The sequence below is a fragment of the Pelophylax lessonae genome, assembly GCF_965119305.1.
Source record: "Pelophylax lessonae genome assembly, chromosome: 2".
Classification (NCBI taxonomy): domain Eukaryota; kingdom Metazoa; phylum Chordata; class Amphibia; order Anura; family Ranidae; genus Pelophylax; species Pelophylax lessonae.
The window spans coordinates 15,975,073-15,992,757 of NC_138769.1; the positions used below are offsets into that span (position 1 = coordinate 15,975,073).

The 17,685-nt window shown below is 49.2% G+C and overlaps 1 protein-coding gene across 1 annotated transcript in view; it reads right to left on the reverse strand.

Annotated features, from left to right (window-relative positions):
* Positions 1 to 17,685, reverse strand: part of POLQ (DNA polymerase theta) — a 161,097-nt gene that overhangs the window by 104,512 nt on the left and 38,900 nt on the right. The window contains exons 8-9 of the mRNA XM_082247649.1: positions 16,244 to 16,386; positions 14,219 to 14,414 (exon numbers count right to left, since the gene is read on the reverse strand). Of these exons, the coding sequence (XP_082103775.1) occupies positions 14,219 to 14,414; positions 16,244 to 16,386 (339 nt within the window). The remainder of the gene's footprint in view (positions 1 to 14,218; positions 14,415 to 16,243; positions 16,387 to 17,685) is intronic.

Below are 17,685 nucleotides of genomic sequence, written 5' to 3' on the forward strand. Positions count from 1 at the left end.
ATCGACACCTGTTTGAAGGAAGGACAGCACTCGGGAAACCGAGTACGTGCGGGGTGAAAACCCCCTGGACTCACACTAGGCAAAATAGGCCTTCCAAGTACGGTAATAAACCTTCCCCGAGGAAGACTTCCTCGCGTTGATCAAGGTATGAACGACCTCTGGGGAGAGACCCTTCTCCTTCAGGACCTCGGTCTCAACAGCCAGGCCGTCAAAGCCAGCGACTGTAAAGCAGGATGGTATATCGGCCCTTGAGACAGGAGATCGTCTCGAAGAGGCAGACGCCACGGGGCGTCGACCGCCAGATTCACGAGGTCTGCGTACCAGGACCGGCGAGGCCAGTCCGGTGCCACAAGAATCACCGTGCTGCGTTCCGAGTGTAACCTGCGAAGGAACCTGGACAGCAACTGAATCGGTGGAAACGCGTACATCAGCTTGTACTGATGCCACGGGGCCACTAACGCGTCCGACGCATCTGCCCGAGGGTCGTGCGTCCTTGCTACGAACCTTCTCACCTTGTTGTTGAGACGAGACGCGAACAGGTCCACATCTGGAAGACCCCACTTCGCGTACAACATCTGGAAGACAGCCGGGTGGAGAGACCATTCCCCCTGATCCAGGGTCTGGCGACTCATAGTCCGCCTGCCAGTTCTCCACCCCCGGAATGTGCACCGCCGTTATCGCCGGGACATGAGTCTCGGCCCAAGACAGAATGTCGGCCACTTCTCGAGCCGCTCGGGCACTCCTGGTGCCCCCTTGGTGGTTGATGTAGGCCACCGCCGTGGCATTGTCCGTCTGCACCCGAACCGGGCAGCCCTGCAGCCGGTCCGTCCAGCGATGAAGACAGAGATTTATCACACGCAATTCCAGAATGTTGATCGGAAGGGAGGACTCCCCCTCCGACCAAGTCCCCTGGGCGGACAGAACGCCCAGAACACCACCCCAGCCCGACAGGCTGGCATCCGTGGTGATTACCGTCCACGAGATAGGACGAAACGACTTGCCCCCGGACACCATCGGGGACTGGAGCCACCACAGAAGGTCTCTTCTGGTGCGATGACTCAACGAGATTTGAAGATCCAGAGATTGAGGTCGCCCGTCCCACATGGACAGGATCTCCGCTTGGAGACCCCGCGTGTGAAACTGGGCGAAGGGAATCGCCTCGAAGGCCGAGACCATCAATCCCAGACATCTCATGCACGTCCGCAGAGACAAGTGCGGAACGTCCCTGAGGGACCTGACTTCCTCCTGAAGAGTTCTGAGTTTGTCTTCCGGCAGGAAGACCTTCGCCTGCACCGAGTCCAGGATCATTCCCAAGTAGGGAAGACGAACCGACGGACTCAGTGTCAACTTTGGAAAATTTATCGTCCAACCAAACTCCTGCAGAGTTTGCATCGTGACAGACAGGTCCTTCTCCAGACCCTGGCTGGTCGCAGACCGAACCAGAATGTCGTCCAGATACCCCAGGACAGAAATGCCCTGGGCCCTCAATAATGCCAGAACCGGTGCAAGCACCTTGGTGAAGACCCGCGGAGCCGAGGCGAGACCAAAGGGCAACGCCAGGAACTGGTAGTGATCCTCCGCAATGGCGAATCGAAGGTACCTCTGGTGACCCTCGAAAATGGGGATGTGAAGATACGCATCCTTCAAGTCGATGGAAGCCATGAACTCCCCCGGAACCAGGGCAGCCACCACCGACCGCAGGGATTCCATGCGGAACTTGCGAACCCGCACAGAGCGGTTCAGAGCCTTCAAGTCCAGAATTGGACGAACCTTGCCCTCCTTCCTGGGCACGGTGAACAGATTGGAATAAAAACCCCGAAATCTGTCCCGATGAGGCACCAGAACCACCACTCCCTGAGCCCTCAGGTCCCGCACCGCCAGGTGCAGGTCCCGTAAACGCTCTGGAGACAGTTGAAGATTTGAGGGAAAAAATCTGCTCTCCGGCCGAGAGAGAAACTCGATCTTGTAACCAGATCGAACGATCTCCTGAACCCATCTGTCCCGCACGCGGGCCAACCAGGGTTGAAGAAAACCGAGCAAGCGTCCCCCCACCCCAAAACTGGGTGAGGGCGCCCCTTCAGGCCGCACTGTTATGGGCTGCGGATCCGGATGACCGGACTTTTGTTTCCCAGACCAGGGCTTCTTCTGAGAGCCTTGACCTTTGAACGGTTTGCCCTTGTAGTGCGACCGAAAGGCACGAAAGGACCCCTGAGGGGGCCGAAAATTAGCATGCTTCTTCCCAGAAGCCCCCTTAGCCTTGGGGAAATGGGGCAAGAGAGTGCTCTTACCTCCGGTGATCCCCTTAATCAACACATCCAAGGACTCCCCAAAAAGGCAAGACCCATCATAAGGCAGATTGGCTAAGGTCTTACGTGAAGATTGGTCCACCGACCAACATTTCAACCAAACCAGGCGGCGAGACAACACCGCCACGCTGTGCACACGTGCAGCCAACGGGACCAAGTCCAAGTCCGCATCACACAGATACATGACACCCTGGTGGATTTGATCCACCATATCCAGGGTCGCCGGCGAGGCCGAATCGGCCACTAGGACGCGCCTAAGCATCTGCGTCCAACTTGCGACAGCCTGGGCCGCCATGAGAGAGGCAAACAGAGCCTTAAGCATAGAACCCGTAACAGAATAAGTATGACGGGCAAGAGACTCCAATCTCCTATCCGTGGCATCGCGGAACACAGGGGAATCCTCTGCAGGAATCGCAGTGGATTTGTTTAAAACCGCAATTGCGTGATCCACTGGGGGTGGTACACACCACCTTTCATCAGTGGAAGGCGAGAAAGGATAACGCAGCTTGAACCTACTTGGTACAGCAAAAGGTTTGCGTAGATTGCGCCATTGTTCCTTAACAGCGCGCTAAAAATTGATTTTTGTAAGATCTTACCGTAAAATCCTTTTCTCTTAAGCTCATTGACAGACGTAGTCTTCTTGATTCTCAAGAGCTGGGTTATGTTGTCTCCGCAGGAGTAGGACTAGGCAGAAAGACAAAACGTTCTGGCTCCACCTTAGGGGCAGTCCCTGAGGGTATATCCTCCCTCTCTCTGCTACAGGGAATCAGTTCTGTTCTAAAGCAGTAACAGAGAATTTAACCCAACCCAACTCAATGATAGAGGGGCGGGTACTACGTCTGTCAATGAGCTTAAGAGAAAAGGATTTTACGGTAAGATCTTACAAAAATCCATTTTTCTCTATCGCTCATTGACAGACGTAGTCTTCTTGATTCTCAAGAGCTGGGACATCCAGAAGCAGTGCCACAAATGAGGGGTGGGATTGACAAAATCAAATCCAATCTAGAAGGCCCAACCGGTGCCAAACTAGAAGTTTCAAAGGCTCATTATAAACAAAGAATGAGACTAAAAGAAAAATTTCCAACGGAAAAAAACCCTCGAGGTAGACCACTGGTCTCCTCAAATTGCGGCCTGCAAAACCTTGTGGCCAAACGAGGCATCAGACGATGCCATTACATCAACTTTATAATGTTTTGTAAAGGTATGCACCGACGACCAGGTAGCCGCCTTGCACACCTGGACCACTGACGCCTGATGGCGAAAGGCCCATGACGCACTAAGCGCCCGAGTGGAGTGCGCCTTAACAGGGAACGGGGGCTCCCGACCCTTAATAGAATAAGCCTGTACTACCGTCTGTCTGATCCATCTGGAAATGGTCGCGGCAGATGCAGGCAACCCCTTTTTGGGTCCATCCGGGATCACAAAAAGTGAATCCGTCTTGCGAAACGAGTCTGTCGTTTTCAAGTATACCCTGATCGCCCGGACCACATCCAAGGAGTATAAAGCAAACTCCCGAGGATGACTGGGCTTAGGACACAGGGAAGGTAACACAATTTCTTCATTCAGATGAAATTCTGAAACCACTTTTGGTAGGAAGGATGGATTCGGACGAAGAACCACCTTATCTCTATGAACCACCAGATATGGTGAACGACAAGATAATGCGGCCAGTTCTGACACCCTGCGTGCAGAAGTAATAGCCACCAAGAAGGCCACCTTCTGGGACAACGTAGGTAGAGGAATCTCCCTAATATCTTCAAAGGGAGGTTTCTGAAGAACCGACAACACTAAATTAAGATCCCAGGGGGGTAACGGCGCGTGCACTGGCGGAGCCAGATGTCGCACCCCCTGGATTAAATTCCGCACCAAGGAATGAGTAGCCAAAGGCTTCTGAAAGAAGATAGCTAATGCTGAGACCTGACCCTTGATAGTACTCAAGGCCAGTTTCTGCTCAACCCCTTGTTGCAGAAAAGCTAATATTCGACTAATCGAATAAGACCGAGGACGGAACCCCAAAGGTTCACACCATGCAATGTAGGACTTCCATGTGCGATGATAAATCTTTCTGGAAGTCGCTTTCCTTGCTTCAACTAGAGTAGGAATAACTGAAGCTGACAAACCTTTGTCCTTCAGCACCTGGGTCTCAATAGCCAGGCCGTTAAAGCCAGCAATCGTAAAGCAGGATGGAAGATCGGTCCCTGAGACAGTAGGTCCTCCCTGAGAGGAAGTCTGCACGGGACGTCCGCCACCAGTCTGACCACGTCGGCGTACCAAGCTCGACGAGGCCAGTCCGGAGCTACCAGAATTACTGGAATTCCTTCCTCCTCTATCCTGCGAAGAAGTCTTGGCAGTAACGCGAGAGGAGGGAAGGCATACATTAGCTGGTATTGCCCCCACGGGGCGATCAGTGCGTCTGCGGTCTCTGCTAGAGGATCGCGGGAGCGAGCCACGAATCTCTGAACTTTCCTGTTGAATCGTGATGCCAACAGATCCACATCCGGGGTGCCCCACCGTAGGCACAACTGGTGGAAAACGTCTGGATGGAGGGACCATTCCCCCTGATCCAGAGTCTGACGGCTGAGATAATCTGCCTGCCAATTCTCCACCCCCGGAATGAACACCGCAGAGATTGCTGGAACAAATCGTTCCGCCCAGCGAAGAATGCAAGCCACTTCTTTGGCCGCTCGGACACTCTTTGTGCCCCCCTGGTGATTGACATAAGCCACGGCCGTGGCATTGTCCGACTGGATCCGAACCGGGCTGCCCTGGAGCTGCTCGGTCCAGTGAATCAGACAAAGTCTGATCGCTCTCAGTTCCAATACATTTATCGATAACCTGGATTCTTCCGGGGACCAAAGTCCCTGGACAGATAACTGACCGAGAATTCCTCCCCATCCGGATAGACTGGCATCCGTGGTCACTATCGTCCAATATATTGGCAGAAATGACTTTCCCTGGCTGAGCATCGGAGACTGAAGCCACCAGACCAGAGACTCTCTGGTCTGTTTGCTCAATCGGATCTGATTGTCCAGGGATTCCGGATTCCGATTCCATCTGAGAAGAATCTCTTGCTGAAGAATTCGGGTATGGGACTGGGCAAATGGGACTGCTTCGAACGAAGCCACCATCAACCCCAGAACCCTCATGCAAGTCCGAAGGGAAGACCAGCTGTTGGACAGTAACAACTGGACTGCTGATTGAATCTTTCGGAGTTTCCCTACCGGAAGAAAAACTCTTGTCCTGACTGTGTCTAGAATTAGACCCAGATATTCGAGCCTCTGGGTGGGAACCAGAAATGACTTTTGCTGGTTCACCAGCCACCCGAATTCCTGTAAAGAAATCATAGTAATTTCTATATTTTGTAGCAAGGTCTGAGGAGACTCTGCATGAAGCAGAAGATCGTCTAGGTAACCAAGGATCGATATGCCTCTTTGGCGCAGAAGTGCCAACATTGGGGCCAACACCTTCGTGAAGACCCGCGGAGCCGTGGCGAGACCGAAAGGTAACGCCACAAACTGATAGTGGTTCTCTTCTACGGAAAAGCGTAGAAACCGCTGATGTCCTGCGAAAATGGGAATGTGAAGATATGCGTCCTTGATGTCTATGGACGCTAGGACATCCCCTGGATGCAGGAAGGCTGCTACTGTGCGAATGGACTCCATTCTGAATCTTCTTATGTTGACAAAGAATTGAGTGCCCTTAAGTCCAGAATTGGACGCACTTTGCCCTCTTTCCTGGGTATTGTAAATAGGTTTGAATAAAACCCTTGAAACCGTTCTGTCCAAGGAACGTGGACTACCACTCCTTGTTGTAGTAAATCTGTGACTGCTCTCCGCAGATCTTCTAAACGATCCGGGGATAGTCGGATATTGGAAGGGAAGAATCGCGCCGGTGGGAGAGATCGAAACTCGATCTTGTACCCTGACCTTATGACTTCGCAAACCCATTTGTTCGGGATTCTGGAAAGCCATGGATCCGGGAACCAGCGAAGACGTCCCCCCACCCCAGTTATGGGTGGGGGCGCACCTTCAGGCTTTGGACGGTTTATCTTTAGGTCTGGAGGGGGCGGGCTTTTGCTTGCCCGACCAACGACCCCTGACGCCTCCTGCAGGAGCTTTGGAGGACTTAATTTTTTCACCCGCGGGACGAAAAAACCTCTTGTGAGCAGAAAAAGAAGGCCCTCGTCTTTGACGAGTTCCTTTACCTTTAAAATTTTGCGGTAAAAAGGTGCTCTTTCCACCCGTGAGATCCTTAATGATCTCATCTAAGTTGGCTCCAAATAGACGCTCTCCTAAAAAGGGGATATTAGCCAATGCTCTTTTGGAACCTTGGTCGGCTAACCAACCTTTTAGCCACAGTGTACGCCTGAGAACCACTGCTGAGACTGATGCTCGCGCCAATAATGGAGTGGCGTCTAACGCCGCATCACACACAAACTGTAACCCCTGTATCATTTGTTCCAACAAATCTGATACCGCCTGAGGGACCTCTTCTAAGTCCCGGCGTAACCACTTGGTCCATTCAGTTACAGCCTGCGAAACCAGACCAATAGCTATTATAGGTCTGAAAGCTGATCCAATCAAGGAAAACATGGTGCGAGACATAGCTTCTATCTTGCGATCCACTGGATCTTTAAAAGACGGAGCGTCTTCTAGAGGAATAACCGTGGCTTTATTCAATCTAGCAATTGGTGAATCCACCACAGGTGGTTCTGTCCATTTCTTAATGAGGGTTTCCTCAAACGGATAACGCCTGTTAATGCGTTTAGAAATAGTAAAAGTGCGTTTTGGCAGACGCCATTCTTCTTCGATTGGATTGCCAAAACATTTGGGCAATGGAAAAACCTTCGCCACTTTGATGCGTTTTTTAGTCCCAAAAAGGATTTCAGTTTCAGCTATTTCCGATGGAATACCCTGTAATCTTAAGGTTTCTTGAACAGATACAATGAGTGCGTTTACCAACGCTTCCTCTCGGGCTATGGCTGATGCCGAAACATCCTCCTCGCTGTCTGAAGAGACAGGACCCGAGACACCAATCCCAGATGAAGTACCTGCAACTGCAGAAATAGGCTCAGAGTCTAAATCCGAGGTTTCAGATAATAAGGGGTTAGGCGGGGGTCGCTTTCTTGCGCCCTGTCCCTGACAAGCCACTTCCACCCGGGATACAAAAGTTTCCATAATAGCTGACAATGATTCAATTGTCAGTGGGGTGCTGGAGGATCCTGCAGACCCCTCGAGGGGATCCGGAGGAGATACATGAGTGGCAGGGTCCATGTTAATTCAGGACACCTTTGCCAGCAAAAACAAAAAAACTTTTTTTTTTTTTTTTTTTTTTGTGTGTCTCCCCCTAGCGCAATAGCGCCCCTCAGAGTACCTGCTTCTCGATCCCACAGAGAGAGAGAGGGACCCCCAAGGCTCACCAACCAATGCAGTGAAGTTTCCAACCAACTGCAGTCAGCGTCTGTCTTTTACAGACTGGAAGGAGCTGTTGCTTTTTCCCGGGTAGAAGGACGTGGCTCCGCCCCCTGTGTACGCCTTTCGGCGTTCCCAGCTCTCCACGAGGTAGCTGGGCTCACGAAACATGGCCGCCCCCATAGAAGAGACATAAGACTCCAAAAACATGGCGGCCGGCGTGACCTGAGGACATACATGCACTTGGTCTACGGCAAAATGGCGGCGGACCGCCGAATCGTTTTCCCAGCACATCCACCTGCATCTCTGCTAAGAGGCGATATATGGATCTACAGGAGATACACTACAAATAAGGTAGGATTATACCTCCTATGTCTGCTGTAATGTTACAGTCTGCTGGGTAGAGTGTTAGCTCTCAAACCAAGTCCACTTCCCACAAACACATGCTGTATTACAAGGGGGACTTTTTAGTATCAGATATATACTGACCATATATGGAGGGGCCCATAATACATACTGCCTCATAACGAGGAAAGAAAAAAAAGGGAACGTTTACTCACCATACCAAACCGACAGGCACCCTCTCTTCACAATACCCTCTCCACCGGGGTGGGGGGTTGTGGACCACTCCGGACGCCTCGACTCTCTGGTTCCTGGCGTCCAAGCGAGACTTTTAACTCGCAAGGTCAGTCCCTCCACTGGGACTCCGTCGCGGCCGACCCAGCGCGGAGCTCTGGTCTGCACGCGCTCGTAGGCAGAAACCGGGGTGACCACTGGATCTCAACATCCAGCCCGTCGCCCGGCCCCGCATACTTACTTGAATGTGTCGCGGCCGACCAAGCGCAATGCAATGGTCTGCGCGCGCTCGTAGGCCGGCTGGGGTGACCACACGTGTCGCCCAGTCCGGCATTTTTGCTTGAAGATCTCACAGGAAAAACACTGGAGAAAAACTACCTAAAAAAAAAAAAAGTCTTTTTCTAAAGAAAAAAGTCTTGCCAGGACCAAAAGATCCCAGCAAGGAACTTAGGTCCTTACTCCTGACTAGACAGAAAAAAACTGATTCCCTGTAGCAGAGAGAGGGAGGATATACCCTCAGGGACTGCCCCTAAGGTGGAGCCAGAACGTTTTGTCTTTCTGCCTAGTCCTACTCCTGCGGAGACAACATAACCCAGCTCTTGAGAATCAAGAAGACTACGTCTGTCAATGAGCGATAGAGAAAAATCATCATTGCAGGGAAAAACCTGCGGCGTCCTGCGTTTTCTCTGCGTCCCATAAGCAGCCAAGGCAGCAGGGGGACACACTTCATCCTGCAAACGCAGCGTTTGTTTTATGGAAGCAATCAATTCATCCATGATTGCAAGCTCTTCAGGCGAGCCAGGGGGAGAATTATCAACCCCTTCAACTTCAGCCTCCACCTCGGACCCCACTAGATCCAGGGAGGAGCGGGACCCCGATAAGGAGGCCCCCGCCATAACAGCCCCATCACCTTCACACTCAGAATCAGAGGAAAGAGAAACTCTGGGTCTCTTAGTAGATTGAGCAGCCACCAGCATCTGCACCTGAGCAGCAAGGCCAGCCACAATAGTGGCTAAATCCCCCCCTGGGGGGGAAACAGCGGTCCCCTGGCTTTCCACCAAGGCGGTAGGAAATTTGCCCTCCTGAGAATCCATTGCCCCAATATCAAATGCCGGATAATAAAGGGTTAACTGCCCCTTTAACAAGCGCAGCCCACCGCACCACACACAAGCACAATGAGACCCCCACAGGGACAATAAAACTGACACAGGCAATGGATAAGAAGGATATAACCCGAGGAGACCCTCGCCGCTGCTGCTGCCTCGATCGGTGTATCATCCTGGAGAAGAGGAAGAGATGCGGCCAAGGCGCTCTATTAAAGCCTATGGGAGGCTACAAGAAAATGGCCGCCATGCATGTAGACCATGCGGCCAGAGCGAGTGTAGGCAAAATGGCGCCGTTTGGCGCCGAAACCGCCGCTCCACAGTACAGAAATGCACACATGTTAACCATGTATAAAAAAACATGTTAGATCGCCGCAGCGATCGCTGTATAGTGCCCAAACATGCCACAAAACATGCCCCACAGCACACAGCTTCTCACACTGACCAGGCTGACACACACAGTGTCACACAGCTCCCCCCCCCTTGCAGCCCGCAGCATGCAGCCGAGAGATAGGGAGACAAACAGTGAGAACAGAGGCAGGTTACACAGTCCCAGACTGACACCCCCCCCGACAGACAGGTCCCCACATAGATACACTTACCTCACAATGGCGTGGGGGACCCGCACAGGCGAACAAGCCGCTGCACATGAGGCAGGGAGAGTCGCATACAAGACGCACAAAATGGGGGTTAAGAAACCGCACAGCGTCCAGTGAGGTAGCCACCTCACCAATCATCCCTGCACCGAACAGGGATGGGTCGTTCACTGTGCCAGGAGCGTTACCAGGCTGAACGCTCGATGGCAGGCTGGGAAGCCACTGACCCACGACCTGCGACCAGGGGGATCAGCCCGAGACCCAGCCCGCATGATCCTCTTCATCAGAAGAACTAACTAATGCTGACAAAAAGAACAGCTAAGTAAAGGTAGAGAGAAAACTCAAACAAAAAATCAAAAAAGAAGAAAGAGTCTGGGGCACAAAGCCCCAGCACAGAGAGAGCCAGCCACTCCTGACAAGCTAGACATTGAAACTGAGATATGGTTGCAGGAAGTAGGAGGGTATTGACTGAGGGGACCACCCCTTGAGGGTGGGATATGTTAAAAGCTTTAATGTTAACATATTCTGTTGCCTAGCTACTCCTTCGGAGCAAAGTCTAATACCCCATATGTGACGAATATGAAGAGGCGGCGACTGTCGGAGGACGTAAGAGAAATATATATTTTTTAATTTTTTGTATATACATATACACTATATTACCAAAAGTATTGGGACGCCTGCCTTTACCCACACATGAACTTTAATGGCATCCCAGTCTTAGTCCGTAGGGTTCAATATTGAGTTGGCCCACCCTTTGCAGCTATAACAGCTTCACCTCTTCTGGGAAGGCTGTCCACAAGGTTTAGGAGTGTGTCTATGGGAATGTTTGACCATTCTTCCAGAAGCGCATTTGTGATGGTGAATGGGAAGGCCTGGCTCATAATCTACGTTCTAATTCGTCTCAAAGGTGTTCTATCGGGTTGAGGTCAGGACTCTGTGCAGGCCAGTCAAGTTCCTCCACCCCAAACTCGCTCATCCATGTCTTTATGGACCTTGCTTTGTGCACTGATCCAAATCATTTGGTGGAGGAGGGATTATAGTGTGGGGTTGTTTTTCAGGGGTTGGACTTGGCCCCTTAGTTCCAGTGAAGGGAACTCGTAAGGCGTCGGCATACCAACACATTCTGTACAATTTTATGCTCCCAGCTTTGTGGGAACAGTTTGGGGATGGCCCCTTCCTGTTCCAACATGACTGCGCACCAGTGCACAAAGCAAGGTCCATAAAGACATGGATGAGGGAGTTTTTGGATGGAGAAACTGGACTGGCCTGCACCTTTTCCTGTGTCTTTTAAAATATTGGACCTCTGAGCCCTCTGATGTGGCCCTCGACCTCAAAGCAGAGAAGTGCATGCCCATGCTCCGGGATGGTGGGTTGGCAAACTCAGACCGCAATCAACAGGTTTTGCCAAACCTGCCATCTTTGAGCATCAGAATGTATGGAGCTGGCAGCTGAGCAAGCAGGAGCCGAATAAGCCGATGCAGAGTGATACCAAGTGCCAGTACTGGGACAGGGTCATCCAGTGCCCAGCGCAAGGATCCAGAATTGCATCCCCCTCCTCCACTGTTAATACATGTCTTAGAATGGATGTACAACCCTGTGTCTGTTCTTTGCCCCCTTGCTCATATGCACCCGGGACACCTTCCCCCTCCTGCCCACCCCCTGCCCTGGCCCTGCCAAGTGCACTTCGTCTGGGACCTTTCAAGCAGCCTGGAGAGCGATGCCAGCAGAAGCAGGAAGTGGAAAAGGTCATTGTATTAAATCAGGGCTCGACAATCCCCGGGCGCCAGGTCGCATTTGCGACTAGAATTAGCGACCTGGCGCCTGGGGGTGCCCTGCAGAAGTTGTCCAGTCATTTTTGCCCGGACTTCCGCGCACGGAGTGCACGGACTTCCGGGCCGTCCGAAAATTGAGGCCCCCCGGCTTTTCGGCCTACTTGAGATGACAGGCTTCCAATGGGGAACTGGCGCCCTCTTGTGGAGGCCGGGAGTAATGACTGTTTCCACTGCCTTTTTGTTCTCTATTCATTACCATCTCCCTGTCCAGTTAGTTACCTTTGACAGGGAGTGTGGTTATTATTATTTATTTAATTTATTTTTTAAATGTAAAAAAAAATAATAATAATATTTTTTTCTTTTTTTTTTAATTATTAAAAAAAATAAAAAAAATTCTTTTTTTTTCCAATTAAAAAAAAAAAAATATATATATATATATATATATATATATATATATATATATACACTTTTTTTTTTTTTACTCATCGCCATGCCACAGCCGAAGGCCCCTTTCACACGGGCTGTCTGATCAGGTCCGCCTGTCAGTTTTTCAGGCAGACCTGATCGGAACCTTGATTCTCCTCTATGAAGTAGTAATCTGCCGCCATTTGATCCTGTCCGCCAAAAGCAGACGGATGGTGGTTCTATTTTCTATCCATCCCGTGGATCGGATCAGATGGCATCGGATGGAAAGAGACAGACAGTCTGTTTTCATCCAATTGCACTATAGAGGAGAGTGGGGTTCTAGTCGTATTTATGTGTAAATTTAGTATCCGTTTTATTAAATAAAGCTTGGTTGTTAGTTTAAAAAAAAAAAAAAAAAAACTGGCTCCTAACTTTTTTAGCTGGCTCCTAGATTTCAGGAAAATTTGTCAAGCCCTGTATTAAATATCACATACACTGCACTTTTGCAATGGGCATATTATCACATATAAAAAAAAAGGGTTGTTAGGCTGCTTTTACACTGATGCGCAGGGTTCAGCAGCTGGGGCTTTCCTGTGCGTAAGCTGCACCGAGCCAGACTTCTCTTATATCCTGAGCGTTTGCTGCGCTTTCTGAAAGCACACCAAAACTCCTAAATGCATGAGTTTTTGTGCACTTTCAGAAACTGCACCACAACCGCAAGATAAATATTAGAAGCCTATGGCAAAGCGCAGGAAGGCCAGAGGTGCACTGTGGTGCAGGTAAACCGCAGCGCGTTAGCGTGAAAGCAGCCTTATGGGGGGCTGAGGACAATAGTGGCTCATTTACATTTGCGGTTTGGGGGGGTGGTGAATCCCCTTAGTTCATTGTGGCCCACGACCAGTTACCCAATAGTAGCCCTCGCTCTTCAAAAGGTTGAGCGCCCCTGCCTTACTCCCTTCACTTTCAAAGCTCTTAACGCTGGGGGGAGGGGGCGGAAAGAATCAGCGATCACGTAACCACTGTGATTGGCTGTCACAGTGGTCACATGATCAGAAGCTGGTCCCACTGTCTATCAATGTTTTCTCGGGATCGAGAGCCGTATTCAGCAGATCAGTCTCTGTGCTGGGAGCGTTCAGGGAGCATGCTCCCAGCACATAAACATTGCCTGCCCAGCGAACCATATGTGCGGTGTGTGGGCATTAAAGCCCAGCTTTTTGCTGCTGTACATATAGGTTACTGTGGCGTAAAGGGGTTACATTACAGTCAGTGATGATTTGGGGAGCCATGTCATCTGCTGGTTTTTGTCCACTGTTTTATCAAATCCAAAGTCAGCGCAGCCCTATAGCTGGAAATTCTAGAACACTTCATGCTTTCCTCTGCTGACCAGCTTTATGGAGATGCTGATTTCATTTTCCAGCAGGACTTGGCACCGCCCACACTGCCAAAGCTACCAATACCTGGTCACATGATCATGGGATCACTGTGCTTGATTGGCCTGCAAACTCGCCTGACCTAAACCCCATAGAGAATCTGTGGGATATTGTCAAGAGGAAGATGAGAGACACCAGACCCAACAATGCAGAGGAGCTGAAGGTCGCTATCAAAGCAACCTGGGCTTCCATAACACCTCAGCAGTGCCACAGGCTGATCGCCTCCATGCCACGCCGCATTGATGCAGTAATTCATGTAAAAGGATCCCCGACCAAGTTTTGAGTGCATCCTATACTGTACATGGACAGACTTTTCACTAAGACAACATTTCTGTATTAAAAATCTTTTTTTTATTTTTTATTGGTCTTATGTAATTTTCTAATTTTCTGAAATATATCACTCTGTGTGTAACGCATCTATATAAAATATAGGAATTTCATTTTTTTAAATGAATTACTGAAATAAGTTAACTTTTTGATATTCAAATTTTTTGACACACAAAAAAAATACACGCTCTTTTTTTTTCACCCACAACATAATGATGATTTCGTAGCTTTGTTATATACTCCTCCACTTTGTTCATAAATAAGGCTCCATGATGTAACGATGATGTCATACCTTTATTCCCATTTCTCTCCTCCTCCAGCATCTGTATGAACTCATTCCTTAGCAGCCAATCTACACACGCCTCTATGGCTCCGCAGTCGGCCTGTTGACGATCCTCATGTTCCTCTTTCATACTGGCAGCTAAGAGCGTACAGGAGGCATAAGTACCGACGTCATCCGGGGTGTCTGCCACACCACCAACTATGATCTGAAACACATGAACTGAAATTACTAAATTAGACAAACTGCAATCTCTGCTGCAAGTTTTAGCAGCAAACATAGAGGAGAACAGTGCTGCAATTTCCATCATTTCCAGTCATCTCCTCTTTCCATCAAAAGAAGCGGTCAAATATAGAAATAGAATTAATCAAGTCTGGCAAAATCTTAGAATGAATACACCCCAGGAGCTTCCAAACCCAGGCAGACTGCTCATTATCCCAGAAAAATGTCCATTTCGCTTCTTCCATTTAGCTCCCTCTAGTGGTGGTCAGGAGGGGCTGCTGTTGGAGGAGAAGCTGAAGGTTCAGAATCTGCATGTGCAGCTCAGTGTATACTGTAAAGAAGACTGCAACCAAGCAGGAGACAGCGCTACTACAGAGGTAGCAGCATTACTCAAGGTGCCATGCTGAGCAGCTGCCCTAGTGCAAAGTAATCTCAGGGGAGTAGGATCTCATGGCCAGCAAGGGCACCATCCAACCAGTTCTCACCCAGGCCAATTCTAACATTTCTCTCCTGTATGTCAAAATATGTATTTTTTTTGCTAGAATATTACTCAGAACCCTCCAAACAAATAATATATCTGCATGTATACATACACACACATATATATATATATATATATATATATATATATATATATACATATACACACACATATACATATACACACACACACACACACACACATATACACACATATATATATATTTTTTTATATTTTTTTCTTTCAGCAGAGACCTTAGAGAACAAAATGGTGATCGTTGCAGTTTTTTATGTCACACATTTGCGCGACGATTTTTCAAATACAATTTTTTTCAAAAAAAAAATACATGTAAATACATTTTAATGCAAAAAAACCCCACAATAGTATAACCAATTTTTTTTTTTGTAAGATATAAAAGATGTTATTACGCTGAATAAATAGATACCCAACATGTTGCATGCTTTAAAATAGCGAATGGCCACGGTCACCATAGACGATGCTTTAAAAAATATATGTTTACAGGTTACCAATTTGTAGTTACAGAGGAGGCCTAGGGATAGAATTATTGCTGTCACTATAACATTTGCAGCAATACCTCACATATGGTGCGAACACTGTTTACATATGCGAGCGTGATCTACATATGCATTCGCTTCTGTGTGCGAGCACGAGGGAACAGGGAGCTTTACATTTTTTTTTTTTTTACATTGTCCTTTTAATTCTTTTTTTATCACTTTTATTTCTATCACAAGAAATGTAAACATCCCTTGTGATGGAAATAAAGCATGACAGGTCCTCTTTATGGAGACATCTGGGGTCTATGACACCCCAAATCTTTCCTTTACCCTGGAAAGCATGAGATAAAAAACAAAAAAAAACAAACAGACATTGATCTCTGCTTTCCAGGAAAAGAAAAATGGCAGTGTTTAATTCTGCTGGATCTGAGTGTAAAGTCATGACGTCGTTTCCAGCCTCCCAGGATCATAGAGATGGCGGAGATCATCCAGTCTTCGGCCATCTCTGTGGCAACCCAGGCTCTCTGATCACACAGGAGAACCCGTAGAGGCGCCAATGGGTCGTGGGAGGCATCCCCTCCCACTGCCTATAAAAGCAATCCAGTGGCTAATCAGCCACTAGCATGGCTTTTACAGTACATTAGAGGGAATCACTGGCTGAAAAAAAAAAAAGATATATGGATGATGCTTGGATAGGAAGAGATGGAGATGGTCACTGCCCCTCGCCACCTCGTCAAATCAAAAGGTGTTTAGCTGGCCCTAAGTAGGTATGCACAATATACCATCAAACCTATGAGACTCTGGCAGGAATCGCCTCACCTCCAGGATCGCTCGGATCATACTGCCCGTCACTCCGGCCCCCTCTTTCCGCAGAAGACAGCTCTGCACCGGCTTTAGGGACCCCTGCAGCAAGCTGACGCCCTTCGCCCTCTCGGTAGGCTTACACACAAGTATGCTCTCACCTGCAGACACAAGAAACCAGACTTCAGCCATCTTGATAAGAACACCCCTAGATCTAGATAGCAATGTGTTCGATGCTTCAGTGTAAAAACATTTCACTTCAATCTATATTAACCACTTCCTTATCCTCATGTGATGTCCTGGGCTTTAAAGTGGGGATATCTGAATGATGGGTGCAGCTGCAGGCATCATTCAGATATAATTTTTTTTTTAGCTGGCAATTCCCTGCACCATAAGAACAACTGATCATTCTTACAGGTGGCGGAAGTACACCATAGAGACTGCCGAGCACCAGGTGGTCCCCGGCAGTCTCTAGGACTCTCGGAGGAAGGGGTGCGACGTTAGGACATCACACCCGGGCTGGCAGTTGTCAATACTGCTGTGATCTCGGCTGGATAGTGCAGCTAGAGGCATCACCCCGGTACCGGCGTCCATAGCCGACGGTCGGCTGTCTTGTAATGACAACCGATGTGGCTGAGAAGCCGCTCAGCTGTCATTACAAGGAGCGGGAGGGAACGCTCCCCCCCCCTCTCCCGCCGCCCTCCGAGGCTCGCCCGGGTCTTCCGTCCCATCAGGAGAACCGGGCAACTAGCCTGCACGGCCGCTGAAGACCCGTTCAAAGCCGCATTCGGCTCTGATCGGGTCTCCATGTAAAACCCAGAAGTGATGTCATGAGTGACATCACTTCCGGGTACTGTCTGGCGCCAGATTGAAACAAAATGACAGCATTCAAAACAGCCAAACTTGGCGTTTTGAATGCTTTTTAGTGCAGAGGAAGGGTTTGGGGTCTTTTAAACCGCCAGATCCCTCCACAAAAGTACCTGTCAAAAAAAAAAAAAAAAAAATTAAATGTACAAAAATATCGGGCAATACTGATATGCATTGGCCAAAATATCGGTATCGGCAACGAAAAGCCGATATCGGTCGGTTACTAGTACATAGTTTCTTGGAAACATCACAGCATCCTGTCGCAGTACTGCTCTCACCTCCCCCCGATGCAAGCTGTGGGCTGATTCCTGAGAGGAGTCATGATAATATCAAATATGGCTTGATGAAGGACTGTCAGTCTGGAGGAATGGATGTGCCTAAGCAAGCTGTAAACAACCACATGTGATGCTGAGCCTCCATGATTGAAAGAACCAAGATCCAATGAAAGGGGTAAGCCAGGTACAGTAATGCTACAGAGGAAAGAGCTAGATGGCGCAGGATATCCCCCAACCAGGAAATGAGGCGGGTTCTGACTTACCGCAGCTTCTAATGCACATTGTGAGAGGCACACAGTGTGCAGTGAAATCAGAGTA